At 33.3% G+C, this 21,055-nt stretch overlaps 2 protein-coding genes and 1 long non-coding RNA gene across 3 annotated transcripts; 1 reads left to right on the top strand and 2 right to left on the bottom strand.

The window, feature by feature from the left end:
* Positions 1 to 198: 198 nt before the first annotated feature.
* Positions 199 to 6,551, top strand: LOC134255228 (uncharacterized). The gene is made up of 4 exons (XM_062737743.1): positions 199 to 304; positions 3,388 to 3,457; positions 5,694 to 5,848; positions 6,046 to 6,551. Exons 1-4 carry the CDS (start codon positions 250 to 252, stop codon positions 6,246 to 6,248), a joined length of 483 nt encoding a protein of 160 aa, XP_062593727.1. The 5' UTR covers positions 199 to 249; the 3' UTR covers positions 6,249 to 6,551.
* A 403-nt stretch (positions 6,552 to 6,954) lies between these two features.
* LOC134255217 (vacuolar fusion protein MON1 homolog A-like) lies at positions 6,955 to 15,155 on the bottom strand. The gene is made up of 7 exons (XM_062737728.1): positions 14,860 to 15,155; positions 13,518 to 13,660; positions 12,733 to 13,174; positions 12,211 to 12,386; positions 11,747 to 11,867; positions 11,212 to 11,493; positions 6,955 to 8,691 (listed from the first exon to the last, which is right to left on the bottom strand). The coding sequence occupies exons 1-7, from the start codon at positions 15,115 to 15,117 to the stop codon at positions 8,551 to 8,553; spliced, it is 1,563 nt and encodes a 520-aa protein (XP_062593712.1). The 5' UTR covers positions 15,118 to 15,155; the 3' UTR covers positions 6,955 to 8,550.
* Positions 15,156 to 16,250: 1,095 nt separating this feature from the next.
* LOC134255232 (uncharacterized) lies at positions 16,251 to 19,870 on the bottom strand. Its single transcript, XR_009989475.1, has 4 exons — positions 19,772 to 19,870; positions 18,857 to 18,912; positions 18,353 to 18,440; positions 16,251 to 17,524 (listed from the first exon to the last, which is right to left on the bottom strand). It is a non-coding gene; the product is annotated as an uncharacterized LOC134255232 (long non-coding RNA).
* Between the last annotated feature and the right edge of the window lie 1,185 nt (positions 19,871 to 21,055).

Raw genomic sequence — 21,055 nt, 5'->3', positions numbered from 1 at the left:
TTTACCTCCCCTTTGTAAATTCAAAATTTACAAGAAGATAATTAAGATGCTATCAAAAATTAGCAACCCTGTGCCAGCTTGTCAAACGAAGCGTCTCTTTGTTTCAGTGCATTCTTTACAAATCACACAATGTAGATCAGTCCATATTGTTTATTCTTCATTGTCCTAATTAAATCCCAAATTTCAAAAAAAAATTAACGGACAGTCGTGATGTGTTAGTACCGAAATAATCCGCATTATTAATTGATCATGGACACTGTGAACTGGAGTTTCAGACTGGGTGTCTGTTTCACTCTCATTTCAGGTAAAGTAAAAAAAAAAAAAAGATCATTCGCAATTTATGCTGTTGTAAAAAAACAACAATTAAGAATCTGCTAGTGAGACTTAAGGTGGTCCGATCCACAGGTTCTGAATATCAGGTAATGAATATTTGAAAATGCTCATGAAAATGTCTCTGGATTCTCAAATGATGTGTATTTACCCACGGTAATTCTTATCTTTAAAAAAGTTACTAATAATCATATTGTATAGTGAATGTTAGTAAATCTCAAATAAATTTCCGGGAAATGCGAAAAATAAACACCTGTTACGCTTGGCATTTTCTAATCGAAAATTGATATTCGAATACATTTTAGGATGAAACATTATAAATATCCAGGCTTTTGATGAAATTTGCATGATTTTACACTACTTTAATTTCTTCTATTTACTTCAATTTAATCATTTTATAGTGTATAGTGTATAAAGCATTGATTTCCCTATTATTGCAAAACACCAAAAATCAATTCTTATTTATTATCTTGTGATAAGCATTGGAATCTAACATTTTTAAGATTAAAATTAAAGAAATTCAATTTTGATGAGAAATTCTATTTCTTTAAATAGTTATGTTTTTCAAAAAATACTTTTATGATGTACAAATATAAACTTTATTAAGACCATTTCTAAAAAAAATGAATAAATAAACATTGAAGAACCTTGGATCACATTGAAACGCATAAAATAGAAATTGTTGCATGTAGACAATTCATTTTCAAGCTTCATTTGGAGACTTTTAAATTAAAAAACTAGAGGTACTGTGAGGATTGAGCACACTAACTGATACCCCCGTCTGCAATATGATTATAATAGCAAAGTCCAAGTTTTGTTCGGAGATTTGATATATATAAGTGTCAGATCAAAACATAAAATAAGAGGTGCACAATGGCATTATGTAATAAAGAATCTGTGAAAGTATCATTGAATTTCAATAAGTGGGATAGGAGGAATTGCGGATAAGAGATGGATACGCTTCAATATTACAGAAAGAATGACAGTGTCCATGTTTTGCTCTGAGAAATTCTAATTATGTGTCGGATCAAAAAGTAAAATTAGAGGTGCACAATGGCAATATATAATAAAGATTTTGTGAAAGTTTCATTAAATTTCACTTAGTTGTATAAGAGGTGTTGCAGATAAGAGATGGGTACCCCAAAGCGTGACAGACATGGACACTGCCATTCTTTCAATAATATTGAATGGTACCCATCTCTTATCCACAACTCGTTATATACCACTGAATACAATTTAATAAAACTTACACAAACTCTTTAATAATTAACTACATTTACGCAATTGTGCACCACCTATTTTACTTTTTCATCTGACAAATATTTAAGGTTTTCCATATCAAAACATGGACACTGGGATTCTTTCTATAATATTGAAGGGTACCCATCTCTTATCTGCAACTCTTCCTAGACCACTGAATAAAATTTGATAATACTCATAGATTCTAGATCATTGTGCCATTGTGCACCTCCTATTTTACTTTTTGAAATGACATTTATTTCGGGTCTCCCAAAGCAAAACATGGACATTGCCATTATAAGCATATTGGAGGTGGGGTTAAGTTCTGAATTTGTCAAGAACGTTCAATACCATTATTTATAGCATTCTATAATAAGGATTATATATTTTTGGAGTCGAATTTGATCCCATAAAACTCGAAATTTTATTTATACCCCCCCCCCTCCTTTTGGCTTGAAAAGTGGGAGGGTCATGTATATAGTAATCGGGATGTCCCTCCTTCTGTTACGCGTTGGAGAACACATCTCTAATGGCAACTCTTACCACTGAATGGAATTTAATGAGGCTTTTACAGAATCTTTGTTACACAATGCCATCTTACACCTCCTATTTTACTTTTTGATCGGACATATATTTCAGATTTCCCATAGCAAAACATGGACACTGCCATTCTTTCTATAATATTGAATGGTACCCATATCTTATCCACAACTCCTTATATACCACTGAATAAAGTTTAATAAAACTTAAACAAATCCTTTATTACATAACTACATTTATGCGATTGTGCACTTCCTATTTTACTTTTTGATCTGATACATATTTCGGGTTTCAAATAGCAAAACATGGACACTGCCATTCTTTCTATAATATTGAAGCGTACCCATCTCTTATCCGCAATTCCTCCTATACTACTGAATGGAATTTAATGAGGCTTTCTCAGAATCTTTGTTACATAATGCCATCATGCACCTCTTATTTTACATTTTGATCTGACACTTATATTTCGAATCACCGAGCAAAACATGGACTTTGCCATTATTACCATATGGTGGACAGTGGTATCACATAGTGAGCTCAGTGCTCACAGTACCCCTAGTTTATTGTATCCAAAGATTTTTACGAAGAATAACGTTCTTGTGAGGCGTAAAACTAATATGAGACACGAATTTGATAATTATTGGCATTTAGTGATATCGCCTTGGACTCGATTGGCTGATATCCCCTACCAGTTTTTGAATAAGTGATATCACCTAGCTGTTCGAATTGGTGATATCATCTTATGGATGATCTGTGCTGATGCGGGGTTGAGTGAATCGCTCCCACACTTGCACCATTAGGGAGAACCTTCTAAAGAGTTGTGCCCCCCCCCAAAAAAAAAGAGGGCTACATTATTGCAGCTGGAAGAGATTCTAAACTTGTTATAATTTGTTATTCTTACATGTAAATTCTGCAATACATGTATGTTATTCCAAATGTTGTAATATAAACCCTCAATGAAACATTCAATTTTTGTTGCTGAAATGTAAACCCTGAAGCTTAAATATAATGTTGAATATATTGTAAACCCTGAAAAATTTCATTACTTTTGTGAGAAATTATTTTCAAAACATACAATATGTGTATAAAATCTCTGTTTCTAAAATGTTAACCCTGATCAATTTTTGTTGCGTGTGATGCATAATTCCTGTCGTGTGCACAATTTCCATTATGCATTTATAGGTATATAGGTTTTAATGACTTTTATGCTATCATTTCGATCGTTTGTTAATTTGTAAGTCATGTTATTAATACGTACTTGATATTCTCTTTTTCCAGAATGCATCTCTAAATATTGTTATACGACTAGTACGGGGGCGTACACTTGCCAGAACTCTTATGGCGGACAGTAAGCATTTTACTAAAACGTATATTTATTGCCTACAATTTTTTAAAAAGAAAATGGAAAAGTTTATATTTAGGTATGTAGGAGGAATTCTTGTTTGATATCTGACTAGATGAAATATCCAAATTACATTTGCTTACTAAAAATTTACCTATATGCCTTACCTGTTTAGATGTAAGGGAGTAAAAAGATAATATTTTTCCTCCCTAATCACAACTGACTTTATATATACTGTAAATCACATTTTATTCACAAAAACTTTATTTTAATAGCGTAATTACGCGAGATGTTAATTTAATTCTCGCGCTTTATACTAGTATATGATAATTTTTAAGATTATATAGAGCAATAAACGTAATTTGTGAAAAAATTTGTCTCGCTTATCAAGAGTCCATGACTACCTAGCGAAAATATGGTGTCGCGAAAATTAAGTGATGTACTAGTACAATACTTTTGGTGGAATGGCAGCGTTTGAAAGTATCTCTTTTTTCTGCTTCGCAAAATTAGTATAGAAAAATGAATTTGGTGATTTTTTTCAAACAATCACAATCTAATTATGCGAGCGGATCTATAACATCTAATTTTAATAAGATTGACACAATCATAGACTTGAAGAAATTTTCAAATGTTAGTAAAATTAAACATAAGAGATACAAGTTTTAAAATATATCAAATAAATAAATATGATTTTCGAAGAATCTCAATTATATTAGCTTTGAAAATCTTCCAGTCTAAGTACAGATTTGAGCCAAACAAATTAAAAAGTGTTTTTTCACTATTAGTAAATGGACAAAACGATCTGTTTTTTTTTTTATCGTTTTGTATCTTTGACTGGCTAATAATCATATTGTGAAAATAAGAAATATTTAAATATACGAGGCATATAAAAATAACTAAAATATCCTGAGAATTTAAGAAAAAATGAGAAAATTCAGATTAGCCGATATCCAATTTCAGTTGAAACATTTATTTCAATTTGGTAATATAATCTGATAGAACCCATACATGTATGTGGTAATAGATTGTTATGCAAAAGGAAAAAAAATCCGTTGAAACAGATGTAGGTTTCACATGATTGGAAAAAGTAATTATTGTTTATATCTATGAAAAACATAATGACCTTGACCTAACCTTGTCTCTAATGTCAAAATTAATTTAACTGTTATAATATCTTCTCGATTGAAAAATATGGAGAAAACGAACAGTGTTCAAGATCAAAAGTTCATAAAACAACACAAAACAGGAACAGAGCAAACACGGACCTCCAAAACATCAGAGGTGGGATCAGGTGCCATGGAGAAGTGCGTATCCCCCACTGACCGGCCACACCTGCCGCGCGTCCTCCGCCACGACCAGGAAACAACGGCAACTCAATGTTTAAACAATGGACTAACAATGAGTATGAAAAACGTCAGTCAGCATTTGACTCAATGATAAATTGTATTTGCTGACATCAACTCGAGATATAAACTGCGAAATAATGCAGGTGATGAAGTTACATTATATTGCTGCATAAGAAAGGGAAGTTGACGATAGAAAAGTTAAAGTCATCACGTTTATCATAGAGCGTTGTTAATGGAATTTATCATTGTTAATTGACATTACGTCGTCGATATATCTAAATGTCGAGTTGAAAGCCACAGCAAGTGTTTTCTTCTTTTCAAGCAGAAGATTTTGCACAAATTCTGCTTCATATTCACGGGTACGAAAATAGGTCTGCTAATAACGGGGCGCAATTGGTACCCATGGGAATTCCAATAGATTGTTGGAAAACCTGGTCTCCAAAAACGACATAAATATTGTCAATCAGAAACTAAAGCATCTTTTTTATGTAAACTTCAGAGTACTTGTTTGTACAATCAGAATGTTTTTTAACAAAATATTTTTGCAAATGATCAATGACAAGGTAAGCAGTTCCATTCTTATTGAAAAAGAAGTTGACAATGATATCACACAGCCTCGACTTTCATTTATCATGTGAAATGGTTGTGTTTAAATTTGGAATTTTTAAGTATCCACATCTGATTTACACCACTTCTTGAATATATTGTTGCACATTACTCTTGAAGTTTCTCCTTCACTACTGCTAAAATCTATGAAAATTTCCTTAATTTTAAATACAAGAATCATGAGAAGAATCCCTCTTTTAATTCAAAATAATATTTTCAATTCATGTACATTGTGAAACTAACTTATGTCACCTAAACACGCAGTATTTACCACTTTTTCCGCATCATAGGGAGACAGGGCAGATAGCGGGAATTGCTATCGGAGCGACTGTGGCTCTGGCTATACTCATAGCAGTCTTGGTCTGCTGTGTAACCAAGTGTAACAAAAAGAAAAAGTCACGGTCCCGGGCCACAAGGGTACAGGTCACGGAAGCCAGCAGACACGGTAAACCAAAGGAGGAAAATTTTTAAAGAATTAATCTTAAATAATTTTTAAAATCAATTTTACGTCAATCTTTATATTCCTACTACTCTTACTCTATTCCAAAAACAGCGTATGGCAGTAAAAAAAACTTTGAGAGAACTATTTCATTTAACAAAAAAATTATCTAATGAAAAGACTACATTTATTTTTACTTTCAGCTCAAATGCCACCAAACAGTGTCCCAATGTATGGAGTTTACCCCAGCGCCCCACCACCACTTCCTGAGTATGCCCCTCCGTCCTATGATTCCCACCAGTTTAACCACCCCCCTCCAACTGTCTCAGCAACGGTCACGGGACCTGGTCTCCGTAGCAATGGCATCGGCGCCAATAGCAATGACGATTTACCTCCCGCGTATTAATATGCATTATCTCTACGCCTTAGTATAGCTACTCAATCAAATTAATAAATGTCATAAAGACAATTTATGGCCATTTGGTCATGAAAGTTTCATTTGAACTTTTTTTTTGTTTAATTAAATTTAAACAAAAAAAAATTTGTTGACACTTATTTCAATTCTATCAATTACAACCATTTTTTTTCTCTTCTTGACTGACCGTGTTCTTTCTATTTTAATATTTGTTGTTTATCCTTTTTCAATATTATATGTACATGGGGGCAATTACATTTACACAAATTTCTAATGTTATGAATGTTTGCTTGCATATATTTACATATATGTATTGTTGTGTTATGTATTGAACAGATTCATGTACCCGTTCAATATTCACAAAAACATGATTGTTCATTTCTTTCGTTTCATTCACTTCTTTGAATTTAACAATACTTTAAGAAGGAAAAAGTAGTTAACCAACCTTTAATTTTTTTTTTTACTTTTAGTTTTTCAAGTAGATTACATGTTTTTATACCTTACTAAACTTATCAAATAAAACATACCATGTGAAAATCTTCACGTAGACAACCGCTTTTCAACAAAACGTGTGCATATTATATGACCATTGGATTTCTTTTTAACAGTGAATTACATTGTTATCTTATTTTACCAACATGGGTTTTGTTACTTTGAATTGATGTTGATTTTTATATATGAGCCATCATAAATCGTTAATAAACTATTATAAGTATAACTTTTCTTTTTTCCTAACAATTGTATGTCATTTTTACCTGAAAAAGAGCATATTTTAAGCTGTAATAATGGATCTAGCAACAAAAAGACAGTCTTGCAAATGAGTCTTAACTCATTTGCCAGATCTTGATCTTAAGTTTGGAGAATTTTAATACATAAAATATTTAAGACTATTCATCTGACTTTTAATAATTAGAACTTCAATCTCAATACTTATTTCACAAATTGATTAAGTCAACTTCTATACATTTGAAGCTGTAGGTCTTTTGTACACCCTGTTTGTGTATCTTTTTTATAAGAAATTTCTAACACTTAATATGACTAAAAAAAAACGGTCACGTTATAATGAAATTCTTTGTAAAATCTTATTTTCTTTCTTCTACACAAACATATATAATATATTAATTCAGAAACAGGTATTCTTGACTCAAAAAAAGCAAAAGTTCATGACATTAACATTAAACAGCATAGTCTTGCAGTAACATGTTCAATGCCTTATTCCCAAAGTTCCTCTTTTAAAACTAGGCTTTCCAATATGCATATTATAACATTCTATACAATTCAATGATTATTATCACAGTAAATCAGCTATTTGGCTAATAAATATATTATGTTCAACAAAATCAACTGAGGATTTGAAAAAAGTGTAATGATGAATTTTATAAAAAGACATTTATACAACTTGTCCTGGAATGTGTTTCAGATGCTGAGAGTATTATACATGAAGCTCGAGAACTATGAAGAAAACTGTGATATACCTAAAGTGATGTGTCTTTTAAAGAATGATCATAATCAGTTACAAAATCTTAAATCAGTGAGTTGAAACAAAAGTATGAGTATACTATGTATTATACATGTAGTGGACATCATATACTGCCTCACTAGTGAGATAGCTTTTCTAGTGATGTGGTAGTCTCCCTCTATTTCAGGAAAGTTAGTCTCCCTCTATTTCAGGCAAGTTAAGAAACAGCATATTAGCATTTTCGCATATTCATTTAGGCCGATTCGGAGATTGATTAATTACTGACCTTTAGATTGAGATCATTAAGGTAATTAATCAGTTATAAAGTATTGCTTAAACACCTGATCACTTGTACTTCGAAAAGACCTTGAACTATATACAATCCCATTCAATATATACTAAAACTATAAATTTTACCAAAATTAATAATATTAATGTCATACATTCTGTGAAAATGTATTGGTTAAAACATTGATATTTATTTAGAAATGAAATGAATAACTTTATCCTTTAGACCTAATAATAGACCATACCAAATCCTCTGTAGCATATCACTATTAAAACAAGTGAAAATATTATGTCCAGAATGTTTTGAGCAAACACCTTATATAAATTACTTTTGCATTTACTCGTAATATTTCATAATGCTAAAAAATATCATCCTTGCGTCAAGAACTCCTTTAACTACATTCCTAAAAATAAAATACAACATTCAAAGTCTTAAAAACATGATTTAAAATTGCCACTGAGAATTTAAGGTGCACATTATTAAACACATTATTTCTGCTTAATCTATAAAACCCTAAAACATTTTTTTCTATAAACTAATTTCTATCAAAAAGTGACAGAGCTTAAAATAAATAAACGTTCCTCCTCTTTCTTGATCCACCGTAAAAGTTTGTTAATGGCTGCTATGGCAACAGGTTTTGTCACAAGAGGTCCAAATACTGCATAGAGTTCAAACCCTTGAGTTAACTGAAATTAAATATTCAAATACGTAAGATTTTATGTAAATTTCATTTGAGGGGTAAAATTGTCACTGACACACAAAATAATACATTTTCAATTCTGCAAACAAGAAATATGCACAAATCCATCATAATAATTTTTCATGCAGTCCTCCTGTTGCAGTAATAAAGCTGTTTCATGTGCCGTATGTCTTGTGGTAATATATAACGAATTTCGCACTCATACATCCTAGCAGTGTTTATGCTGCCCTACGCTGTTATAAATAAGGAGCTTTACACTCACCCATTCTAGCAGTGTTTCGTGCTGCTCAACATTAACCTTTATACTCACCCATTCTAGCAGTGTTTCATGCTGCGGTCTGCTGCCCTACACTGTTGTAAATAAGGAGCTTTACACTCATACATCCTAGCAGTGTTTCATGCTGCCCTACACTGTTATAAATAAGGAGCTTTACACTCACCCATTCTAGCAGTGTTTCGTGCTGCGGTCTGCTGCCCTACACTGTTGTAAATAAGGAGCTTTACACTCATACATCCTAGCAGTGTTTCATGCTGCCCTACACTGTTATAAATAAGGAGCTTTACACTCACCCATTCTAGCAGTGTTTCGTGCTGCGGTCTGCTGCCCTACACTGTTGTAAATAAGGAGCTTTACACTCATACATCCTAGCAGTGTTTCATGCTGCCCTACGCTGTTATAAATAAGGAGCTTTACACTCATACATCCTAGCAGTGTTTCATGCTGCCCTACACTGTTATAAATAAGGAGCTTTATACTCACCCATCCTAGCAGTGTTTCGTGCTGCTCAACATTAACCTTTATACTCACCCATCCTAGCAGTGTTTCATGCTGCCCTACACTGTTATAAATAAGGAGCTTTACACTCATACATCCTAGCAGTATTTCATGCTGCCCTACACTGTTATAAATAAGGAGCTTTACACTCATACATCCTAGCAGTGTTTCATGCTGCCCTTCGCTGTTATAAATAAGGAGCTTTACACTCATACATCCTAGCAGTGTTTCATGCTGCCCTACACTGTTATAAATAAGGAGCTTTACACTCATCCATTCTAGCAGTGTTTCGTGCTGCGGTCTGCTGCCCTACACTGTTGTAAATAAGGAGCTTTACACTCATACATCCTAGCAGTGTTTCATGCTGCCCTACACTGTTATAAATAAGGAGCTTTACACTCACCCATTCTAGCAGTGTTTCGTGCTGTGGTCTGCTGCCCTACACTGTTGTAAATAAGGAGCTATACACTCAGACATCCTAGCAGTGTTTCATGCTGCCCTACACTGTTATAAATAAGGAGCTTTACACTCACCCATTCTAGCAGTGTTTCGTGCTGCGGTCTGCTGCCCTACACTGTTGTAAATAAGGAGCTTTACACTCATACATCCTAGCAGTGTTTCATGCTGCCCTACACTGTTATAAATAAGGAGCTTTACACTCACCCATTCTAGCAGTGTTTCGTGCTGCGGTCTGCTGCCCTACACTGTTGTAAATAAGGAGCTTTACACTCATACATCCTAGCAGTGTTTCATGCTGCCTTACACTGTTGTAAATAAGGAGCTTTACACTCACCCATCCTAGTAGTGTTTCACGCTGCCCTTCGCTGTTATAAATAAGGAGCTTTACACTCATACATCCTAGCAGTGTTTATGCTGCCCTACGCTGTTATAAATGAGCTTTACACTCACCCATCCTAGCAGTGTTTCATGCTGCCCTACACTGTTATAAATAAGGAGCTTTACACTCACCCATCTTAGCAGTGTTTATGCTGCCCTACGCTGTTATAAATAAGGAGCTTTACACTCATACATCCTAGCAGTGTTTCATGCTGCCCTACACTGTTATAAATAAGGAGCTTTACACTCATACATCATAGCAGTGTTTCATGCTGCCCTACACTGTTATAAATAAGGAGCTCTATATTCACCCATCCTAGCAGTGTTTCATGCTGCCCTACGCTGTTATAAATAAGGAGCTTTATACTCACCCATCCTAGTAGTGTTTCATGCTGCCCTTCGCTGTTATAAATAAGGAGCTTTACACTCATACATCCTAGCAGTGTTTATGCTGACCTACGCTGTTATAAATAAGGAGCTTTACACTCACCCATCCTAGCAGTGTTTATGCTGCCCTACGCTGTTATAAATAAGGAGCTTTACACTCATACATCCTAGCAGTGTTTCATGCTGCCCTACACTGTTATAAATAAGGAGCTTTACACTCATACATCCTAGCAGTGTTTCATGCTGCCCTACACTGTTATAAATAAGGAGCTTTACACTCATACATCCTAGCAGTGTTTATACTGCCCTATGCTGTTATAAATAAGGAGCTTTAACTCATACATCCTAGCAGTGTTTCATGCTGCCCTACACTGTTATAAATAAGGAGCTCTATATTCACCCATCCTAGCAGTGTTTCATGCTGCCCTACACTGTTATAAATAAGGAGCTTTATACTCACCCATCCTAGCAGTGTTTCATGCTGCTCAACATAAACTTTATACTCACCCATCCTAGCAGTGTTTCATGCTGCCCTACGTGGTACAGTATTTTCAGTGGACGGTCAGTCATGTGGATCCTGTGGTGTAGATACAGGTACAGACCAAACAGTCGCTCCTGTTCCTCCGGCTTCAGGTACGGAGCCTCGATCTCGGGACTGGTGAATTGAGCGGTGGAGCGTGACTTATACAGGAAATGACGTAAATCTGATATACCACACTGCCGTATACTGTAACTGGTGTTGGCCACTGAATCACTAATGGCTTTTAGACCATTGTATTTTTCTAATTTCTGAAAATTGAAATGGTACCCCATTTATATTCATGATGAAATTCCCAGTCCCTAAATATTTCTACTATTCACATACATAAAATATGGCTGACATGCATTTACATAACAAGTAAAAAAAAAAACTCTAAGAAAACTTTAAATGGAAAAATTTTAAAAATTGATATATTAACAGTTTAGGGTATTGATAGCACTGTTTATCATGAAGGAAATCAATAATCCTCTTATTTATCCTCCCTGTTGGATTAAAGCATACCTCCAGGATTTTGTTTTTGCATTCAGAGAGAGTAAAGAATGACTCCCTGTCCACAGACAGCAGGAGGAGACAGGTCTGACAGCCCTCGTCCAGGTAGGATATGTGAGCCTGGAGGTACCCACTGAAAAACAGGTCATGGTAATGCCTATATCACACTTACATGTAACAGGACATGTTTATAATGTTTTCAATCTCATACACTTAGCTATGACATCTCAACTGCTAAACTATGATGTCATGTAGCTTATGACACCATATTACAAAAAGACAGAGGCAAAGGGAAAAATAAAAGAAAAATAATCAACAGAAAATTTCATTCATGAGACAGGAATTTTTTTAATATTTTCAAATGAAGTGAAAATACATCACTTCAAAAAAATCCTGTCCCACCCTTGAAATAAATTCCATATCCAACAACAAAACTCTGAATATCCTCTTTCTCAATTTCTACAAACACTAATTACCTGGAGTCAAACTTGGGAAGACATATTGGTATCCAGGATTCGGCGGCCTTGAATGACTCTGAGGAGTTGACTAGGTTAATGATGAGATGTAGATCCATGGGGTGGAGGTAGTACTTCTTCATACGGACCAGGGTCACCAGCTGATTGTCTGCCAGTATCAGGGCAAACACCAAGTCCTAAAATTCAGCACATTCAACAGTCAACAGAATCTTATGTACTAAGTGCTTAACAAACAATGGGTTAAGGATAATGTTAAGATACTTGTTAAGTATGATTTACTTTAGAGTCAGCTCACTCAGCTGTACAATTTTGTACAATTAATAAATATTACTCATCGGCTGATGGGAAAGATGTTTCATAGTTATAATGTTTTAGAATCATCTGCTCATGTATCATCATTTTTGGAACTAAAACCTAACAAATAACCTATTGCTTAGCTAAGACATTTTAGACCCAGTAATCTTTTTAAACATGAAAATGATGATTGTTTGTTAAAAAAAAGAATGATTCTTTCTTCCTGACCTTGACCCTTGCTTGTTGTACTACACTCTGTGCTATCTGCTCCCTGACATGAAACTCCAGAGGTAAACACCTTACAGCTCCCAGTAAAAAACTGGCATCACTATCCATCATATTTAACAAGTTATCCAGGAATTTCTCCGCCCCACTTAGCAGCCTCCGGAGGTCGTAATTACGTCTCTGTTTAAATATCTTATTCAGCGTTGAGTGAGTCAGAACACTGAGGATCTGGTTGTATAGATAAGAGAGCTGGTGCAGAAGTTGGTGCTGGGAGTCCTGACTGCTGCACACCGCCACCAGGATCAGGTGATCCCGAACCAGGAACACAAACTTATGATCGCCGGCAATGACACAGCGGATATTGTCTTTGTTTGAATCGTGAACAAATGAAACTAAAGCTTGTAAAAGTCCCATTATAGTTACAAGTTTGTCTTCATTTCCATATCTGTAAAAGAAAATGAATATCAATCAAGTAATGAAGTATTTAAATAAACAAGTAAATGATCGATTATACTATAGTCTGTATTTCGTGGTGTGTATATCAAACTCCATAATTAAATTTTAGCAAATGTACTGCTATTCACTGAAAAAAGATCCACTTTTTTTTCAAATATTCATTTCTAAACTATCACCATCATGTGCATGTGTTAAAGAAAATCAAAATATTAATCCACCTTTTTTCAAATCTGTTTCGAATATATAAATACAATTTACCTTTAAAATCAGTAAATGTTTTTGTCAACGAAAAAAAAATTATGTATTTACATAGATTACACAAAATTCCTGACCTTGAGTAAACAGGTTTTCCAGATTCACTTAAGATAAAGATGTGCTTCTTCCTTTGTCTCCATTCCGCTGTCTGTGTCTCATCCAGTTCCTCCTCAGGGATTTCCTGGGGTACCAATTTCACCTTTTCAACATCACTACTAAGCTACAGAAATGAAAACGCATTCACTTAAAGTGCGCAGTTTTCAAAAATAAAAAAAACGTTGCTGGAGAGTATCTGGTATATTATCTATTTATCCTCATTAAAGAGAGTAAAAATCCTGATTGGCCACAGAGGCCTGCTCCCAGCCTTTTATAACTAAACCCACTTTTATTCATGTGTGAGAAATTTTCACGATGTTCACGGAAGCTTGATGATCATGAATATTTCTTGCCGTGAACTGGTCCTTAAAGTCTCTGTGTCTATTAACTACAGATAAAAAAAGCTTAATCACAAAAACTGATCATCCCGAGGTAGTTTAACCCTGGTAAATCGCAAAATAAAGTTGTCGCGAATAAAAGTTGGTTTACAGTGTATTAAAATATCATATACATAGTCATCTATATCTACATCTTTCCTACCAGGGTCAGGTGAGATCTAGCTTCAAAAATGATTGAATGACTTCTCCCTATCATCTGTTGACCTACATATGCCATTTTGAAGATGCAGTGAGCCGAAACGTCCTCGATTCTTGCATCTGTTTATCGAAAGCAACGAAAGTGCCGATTTCTAACGATGAAAAATGTAGAGGCATCCCGGAATTACACGTAAAATCTAGAGAGAACAAGTTTGGCGCGGTTTCTGACCTCTCTAGATTTTCCATGTAAATGTAATTTCGGGACGCCTCTATATTTTTTATCATTAGAAATCGGCAGTTCTGTTGCCTTTGATTTCTGTGCTAGGTATCGAGGAAGTTTTGGCTGTATTGCACGCTTTATACGGCAAGTTCAAATCGGCAGATGTTTGAAAGGCGTTATTCAATCATTTTTGAAGCTAGATCTTACCTGACACCGGCATGAAAAATGTAGATATAGATGAAAATTAAGTGTGAACCAAGGTACCCCCTGATTTTCAAGATGGGGAGTGATGCTCCTTTACTCTTTTTATATACAGTAATTCAGTAAACATGGTAAATATGACATTTTTAAAACGTGCTAATTTCAGCGAATTTTTATTTTGATGAGGGTATTCAAACACACATAGAAAAACACATAATACACAAAATACACCATCCTGAAACCAAGCGCCTGTGTGCAAGATTGCAATGGTTGTGTTGGGCACATAGATGCAAATTATCTTGAAAAAATTAAAATAAAAAGAATCAATTTTCATTTATGCATTTTGTGCTATATAATTCTACTGACTTGTTCGCCTTCAGATCGTCCCTCTTCTCCGCCTGATATCTCATCATTGGACGATTGGTTTTTGGTGTCGTCTTGTGAGCTTTGTCGAACTAGTTCGTGAATGACCCCGCTCGGCTGGCTATCATATTCCTCAAGTGCCTCGTAGTCGACATTAATGAAAGGTTCCTCGATATCCTTGCGTCTTACTTCTGGCTCTATGAAATCACTCTGCTCGGATTCGGAGGTTGAAACATGTTCCGCCTCTCTATTTTCTGCCATCTTGATCCATCGATTATTACCTCCGGTACCAAAGAGTCAACTTTCACTTTGAGACAAAAAGGCGCCAAATTTCAAATAAAAATGAACATGCTTGAAAAATGGCGAAGAGTAAAATACCTAGACGTTTTTTTTTTACTTCAAATAATTTAGAATGAAATTAAATTGATACACTTTACTTACATGTATCTGTGTATGAAACTTTGATTTTATATAAAACTCGTTTCTAGCGTTTACATATCCATGGCATCCAAGGTTGATGACTTTTGAGTATATCACAAGACCCTATGTAGAAGATCAGAAAATGTGGCCTATAATTCTATAACTAAAGTTCAGTTGTTAGAGTACCTGTCCAGAGTTCAAAGTCCAGGTTATACCCTGGTCTGGACTGGCTAATTTCTTCCTTTTGTGAAGATCTTTAGAGTTACCTTAATTTCCTGATCACAACAAAATATTGGCTTAAACTTTGCCAGATTTTCTTGAAACGGGCTTTTCTGCATGTGAAAAAAGATCTCATTTTGGAAAACAAAAATCTTCTCCTAACGTTTTCTTTACTGAATTTACCCTCATTATCTCAAACTCTCGTTTATCTTAATGTTTTTTGGCCCATCAATTTCGAAATAATGAGGTTTGACTGTAAATGTATCTATAAAATGAAAAGTAGAGTGGGGATGTGTGTAAATACATACAATTTTAGGGGGCTTGTCTTCCAGATTGTTTACAAGCAAAATAAATTAATAAAATTTTGAATCTTCTGTGGGTGTGGTACATATACATCTTTTTTAAACATGGATTTGCTTGCTTGAATGAGTCAGTATCTTTCAACAACTTTTAAGTACACATTTGTATCTAAAGAAGATTCAAAATTTCATTACTTTAATTCACACTTAATAATCAGAAGACAAGCCCCTATGCATACAATGTAACTTTGTATACTGTGGAATCATCAGTGTTTGTAGGAGACCAGTGTTAAAAGTGGATTTCCTGCATCACCCACGAAATAACATCCCCGTGAACATCTTTTGTCAACATATTTACTCGTTAAATATTCTGTATATGAGTTATCCATGAAATTAACATCCCTGCTACAAACCAACATAATTTTGTATATACCCATAAACATTGAACCACACAAATTAAAATATCCATAGTATATATTTTTTGAAGATTTCTAAATTGTTAACGCAATATATATTTAAGAAATGTTACTGAAATTTTGGTATTAAATTACTAAATTTTACATTTCCTCATGCCTAATTAATTATCAAAGACCTCTATTTTAGCTATGGGTTACATGGCTGATTTATAAATGTTTTTTGATGAAAAATAGTAAGACATTGAATATCATGGCATTTGTTAAAACAATACAAAGGAATCTGTACACATGTATTTTTAATGAGAAGATGAGAAAATGCCCTGTGTCCTTCTAAAATCCAGTTATTAAAAATTTATCATAGAGAAATATTAACTAATTGTAAGTACACTGAAAGCAATATGAGCTGCAACTTTGAAAATTTTATTTTGCTGTTAAAATGTGTTAATATGATAAATTTGTGTGCAACTTAAACCTTTATTATCAATTAGACTAAAATAAAGCAGAAGAAAGACTTCTTTACACAATCCAATATAAAGTTTTACGTAAGAAATAATTATTATACAAGAGGACAATAATGTAACTTCGATTAAATTGAAGCTTAAAAATAGTTCTTCCATTGCAAATATGAATAACAGAAGTTTATCAACACTATTTTTTCTTTGTCATAAATAGTTATTTAAAACAATTTTGCAATAAAAAATTCCAACATCAAAGTTGCAGCTCATATAGCTTTAATTTATGTTATAGTAACAATAAAAAAAACTTTAGACCAAAGCTTTTCAAATTCATTAAATGAAATTAGAGAATTTTAAATTTATAAGCAAGTCAATGAAAAAATTTCTTAGTGAACACAATAATTCCTAAATTGCACCAAATTAAATTGTCCTTTTAAAAATGCACAAATTTAATTTTTTTTTATTAAAAACAAAAAACAATCTTGAGTTCTATAAAAGTACTTACACCCAACAACCTTTGTATATGATTAAATTACAAATTTTACACAGTCAAGACATAATTAGCTACCAATCAGAAACTTTCAAATCATGACCATTATTTTACTAAAAAGTTTAAATTACAAAAAAAATGGGGCAGGGGACAAATTGCACATACAACTTTGAAAGATCATACTTTTTTTCATTTTTCAATAGTTTATAATGCAGTTTTGTACGTAAAAGTTTATATACATAAAGTTGTGTCTTTTTTTTCACTATTATCCTTTCACCAGAAGAAGAATATCTAAGTCACGGATGGCAGTGGTTTCCTGGACCGTCTCATGCTGTCATTTCTTCCCTGACTTCTTGATTCCTCCACCCGCTGTGTTGGAAGATGAAAAAAAACAAAATTAATGTACAAGTATATTTGTAAAATCTTTTATAATGATATTTTTATTTTAAGATTACCGTGTAAGTGGAAATTTTAGCGAGACACAATTTTAGCGATTTGTCCTTAAAAACTGGTAATTCATTTTTAGCGAGATGTTATTTTAGTGATTTTTAAATTACACTAAAGAAGCTGTTACAAATAATATGCAATTAATTTTTAGCGATACTCAATTTTAGTGATCTATGCACCCTCGCTAATAATGCCAAAATTAAATCCTCACTAAAAATTCTACTTATACGGTATTTTACAAACTATCAGCACTCAAAAAATTTATGTTTTAAAAATTTTTTTTATGCTGAGTAGTGCATTTTAAAATTTATATATTCCAAATTTGACTGCATAATGATCCTGTCTGAAAAAATGAAGTGTATGTACCAAACAGAAAATGGGAGATTTTGCAGCTTGTATCAAAGTGAGAAAGATTACTTAGATTATTACAGTGAATAGTTTCACCCTTTCACCCCCCCCCCCCCAAAAAAAAAAGAAATAAAAATAAACACACATTTCCTTCCCAATCTAAAAATGTATATTTCCAGGCATATGTCTTGTCTTAAAAGAGTCTGAATATTTCATTCTTAATAAAGTGATTCTTTTCTAGGTTTTATCACCATATTACACAATAATTGTACATTGAATTGAATTTACTATAGATGTATTTTATTCACACTCAGTGGGAATTTCCTAGGATTTATCACCCCTTTATACAATCTAGATGTCTAACACGGAGTGGATCTTTTCTAGGTTTGGAATATTTCATACTTAGAGGTCCTTTCCCTGCAGCTTTAGCCTGCATCTCTTTCATCGCTTTCTGTTGCTCCTTCTGCTTTTGTTTATAAGCCAAATCATCCTACAAAATCAAAATATATAAATTGTATTTTCTCAATTTCTATAAAATTTTAAATAAGAAGAAGGAAAAGAAAACCAGACATACATTTATGTTTGGAATGATAGTTATAATCACCAAACAGCTGTTTGCAAGTTTGCATTTCGGATAAAGTCATTTAACATCTTGATACACGTACAGCACATATTCTAGAATCTAGAAAAAAATGTACTGTACACATTTACATTTGCTGATATAATCTTTGAGATGTTGTGAAATTTACTTTTGCAGAAAAAAATTGATTTGATTATATTATGGTACATTTTTGTACTGCTATGGTATAACTACTTTAAGACTATATATTTATCAAAAAATTACTCCCAAAATCTTTACAACAATTGAATGAAATTTAAATTTTTGTAAAAAAAACAAAACATTACATCATCTAAGTCCGCCTGTTGTTTTTTGGGGGTCTTCAGGGGTTTCTTTTTGCCACCTGCAACATAAAAAGTTACATTTAGTACATAGTAGACTAGTACAAGGTAAAATACGGAGATAGTCTCAGAGCCATGTCAGCGTTTGCCATTATCATGAATATGGCATGTACTACCAACCCCATCAGAAGTCTAGTCGTACTAGTGTATGTCAGAGTGGTCTGGATGTGTAAAATATATATGAACTAGACTGATAAGTCTTGCTGACAATTAAAACAACTGTTGAACCCATAATTATCCCTATTTCCAGACTTGGTTCATCTATTAGTTTGTATTTTAAACTACGTCATATTTCGCCAAAATATCATTTTGCCCTGCAAAAGAGTAGTACCGCATTTACTGTGAAAGGGTCTTTTACATTATAAAGCCTGAACTTCTACACATTATTAATTAATTTAGAAAAGAAATTTCTCTCTTATTTAGGTCAATATTGGATGATGAAACCTTTAATGTCCTATATGCATGTAAATTCAAAAAATGAATTTTTAATGTACATGATGTATATCATTTGATTTGGTTATGGTAAATTGTAAAAGCTTTTTTAAATAAAATAATTCTGATTAAACAATTGCTTATAAGTATCGATAATATATACCATACATATAAAATTAAATTGTGGTATAACGTTATATGTCGTGTATGTCATTACGCGGTATGAAGTACATATAAACAGATTTTTTACTTTACAAATCTGGTCATGACCAGATTTTTCCATTGGAGGTTGGCAAGTATGCTGTTGGGTAATTCAAAGCATCTCCGGGCACGTGTTAAATCCAATCGCATTTCTTCTCTATTTAAATTTATACACCTCTAAATTTTAAACAATTTTTAACAAATGTTTTCATTCAATGAAATAAATACCTTCTCTGCCGGACATTTTATTTTTGCTGCTGGTAGTCCCACTACGACGCAGTCAAGCCGCAAGTGAAGTCTTTTTAAAAACAAAATAATGAAGAAACTACTCGAGGAGTTCCGAATATATTGCAATTTTTTTGTTTGTATATCGATCCCGGTGTAATAGGTGACAGGTACCTGATGTTATTATACCCCCGCTTTCAAGTGGGAGGGTATATAGTAATCGGTATGTCTGTCCGTCCGTCTAGCTGTCTGTACGTCCATCCGTCCGTTCGTCCGTCCGCCTGTCTGAACATTACGCTTTAGGGTACCAATCTCTTATCCGCAACTCCTCTCATACTGAATGAAATTTAATGAATTTTTCACGGAATCTTTATTACATATTGCCATTGTGCACCTCCTATTTTACTTTTTGATCCGACACATATTTTGGGTTTCCCATAGCACAACATGGACACTGCCATTTTATACATATGGGAGGCGGGGGTGTCATTTAGTGAGCTCACTGCTCACAGTACCTCTAGTTTTTCTTACATATATACATGTATATAATATAATACACATGTATTTCAAAAAAAAAAAAAAAAAAAAATAAGATAAAAAACATACCTAATTGGTAGTACCAGAGACATATACCTAATAACGTAACGTCAGTTACCTGTGTAAGGTGAGGTTAAACATGATAATTATAACAAAAAATTAATCAAACAGAGGAATTTAAGACAAATTTAGGACATCAAAGCACTGACGAATTGACCACTTTTTATTGTCTTTCATACTTTTGTATTAATACTTTTTTTACCGGCCCACCCAATCACAGTTAGGGGCGGAGTACGTACCCCCTACCCAATGAATAAACCAAAAATTACACCTTTTTAACAATTTTCCAAGCTACTTTTTGCGCTTTATTTATCATGTTTATTCTTCAGCATATGTACTCTTATTATTATTATTGTATTATGAAATATGATAATGTGTTTTTGTATTCCAGATCTTAATGACAGTATACTCAATCAAGTAAACTGAATAACAGTAGTATAAGAGTTTCTACAGGGAATTCAAATTAATTATTTCTAAAGTATTAAAAATTGCACGCATCAGTTATATCTTGGAAGTCAGAGCTTGACATTCGACAAACTGAAGATGCATTTAAAATGAAGAATAATTTTAATTAATTTTCCTAAAAATTTTCAGATTAATTTAAAATATTTTATTCAGGCCAAATTCTTTTAAGGAAAAAAAACTTTTAAAAAAAAGTTTCCAATAAATGGCACCATTTAAGGATGCACC

The sequence above is a fragment of the Saccostrea cucullata genome, unplaced genomic scaffold, assembly GCF_032062105.1.
Source record: "Saccostrea cucullata isolate Sc308-1 unplaced genomic scaffold, CSIRO_AGI_Scuc_v1 ctg127, whole genome shotgun sequence".
In the NCBI taxonomy this organism is placed as follows: domain Eukaryota; kingdom Metazoa; phylum Mollusca; class Bivalvia; order Ostreida; family Ostreidae; genus Saccostrea; species Saccostrea cuccullata.
Note: the sequence above shows the minus strand (reverse complement) of the source record. Positions and strands in the feature narration are given on the sequence as shown.

Coding starts and splice junctions, on each gene's coding strand:
- LOC134255217 (XM_062737728.1), bottom strand. CDS start 15,117: ATGGCAGAAAATAGAGAGGCGGAACATGTTTCAACCTCCGAATCCGAG. Junction 13,661..14,859: donor GACGATCTGAAGGCGAACAA/GTCAGTAGAATT, acceptor TCATTTCTGTAG/CTTAGTAGTGATGTTGAAAA. Junction 8,692..11,211: donor ATGAAACACTGCTAGGATGG/GTGAGTATAAAG, acceptor ATTTAATTTCAG/TTAACTCAAGGGTTTGAACT.
- LOC134255228 (XM_062737743.1), top strand. CDS start 250: ATGGACACTGTGAACTGGAGTTTCAGACTGGGTGTCTGTTTCACTCTC. Junction 305..3,387: donor CTGTTTCACTCTCATTTCAG/GTAAAGTAAAAA, acceptor CTCTTTTTCCAG/AATGCATCTCTAAATATTGT. Junction 5,849..6,045: donor CACGGAAGCCAGCAGACACG/GTAAACCAAAGG, acceptor TTTTACTTTCAG/CTCAAATGCCACCAAACAGT.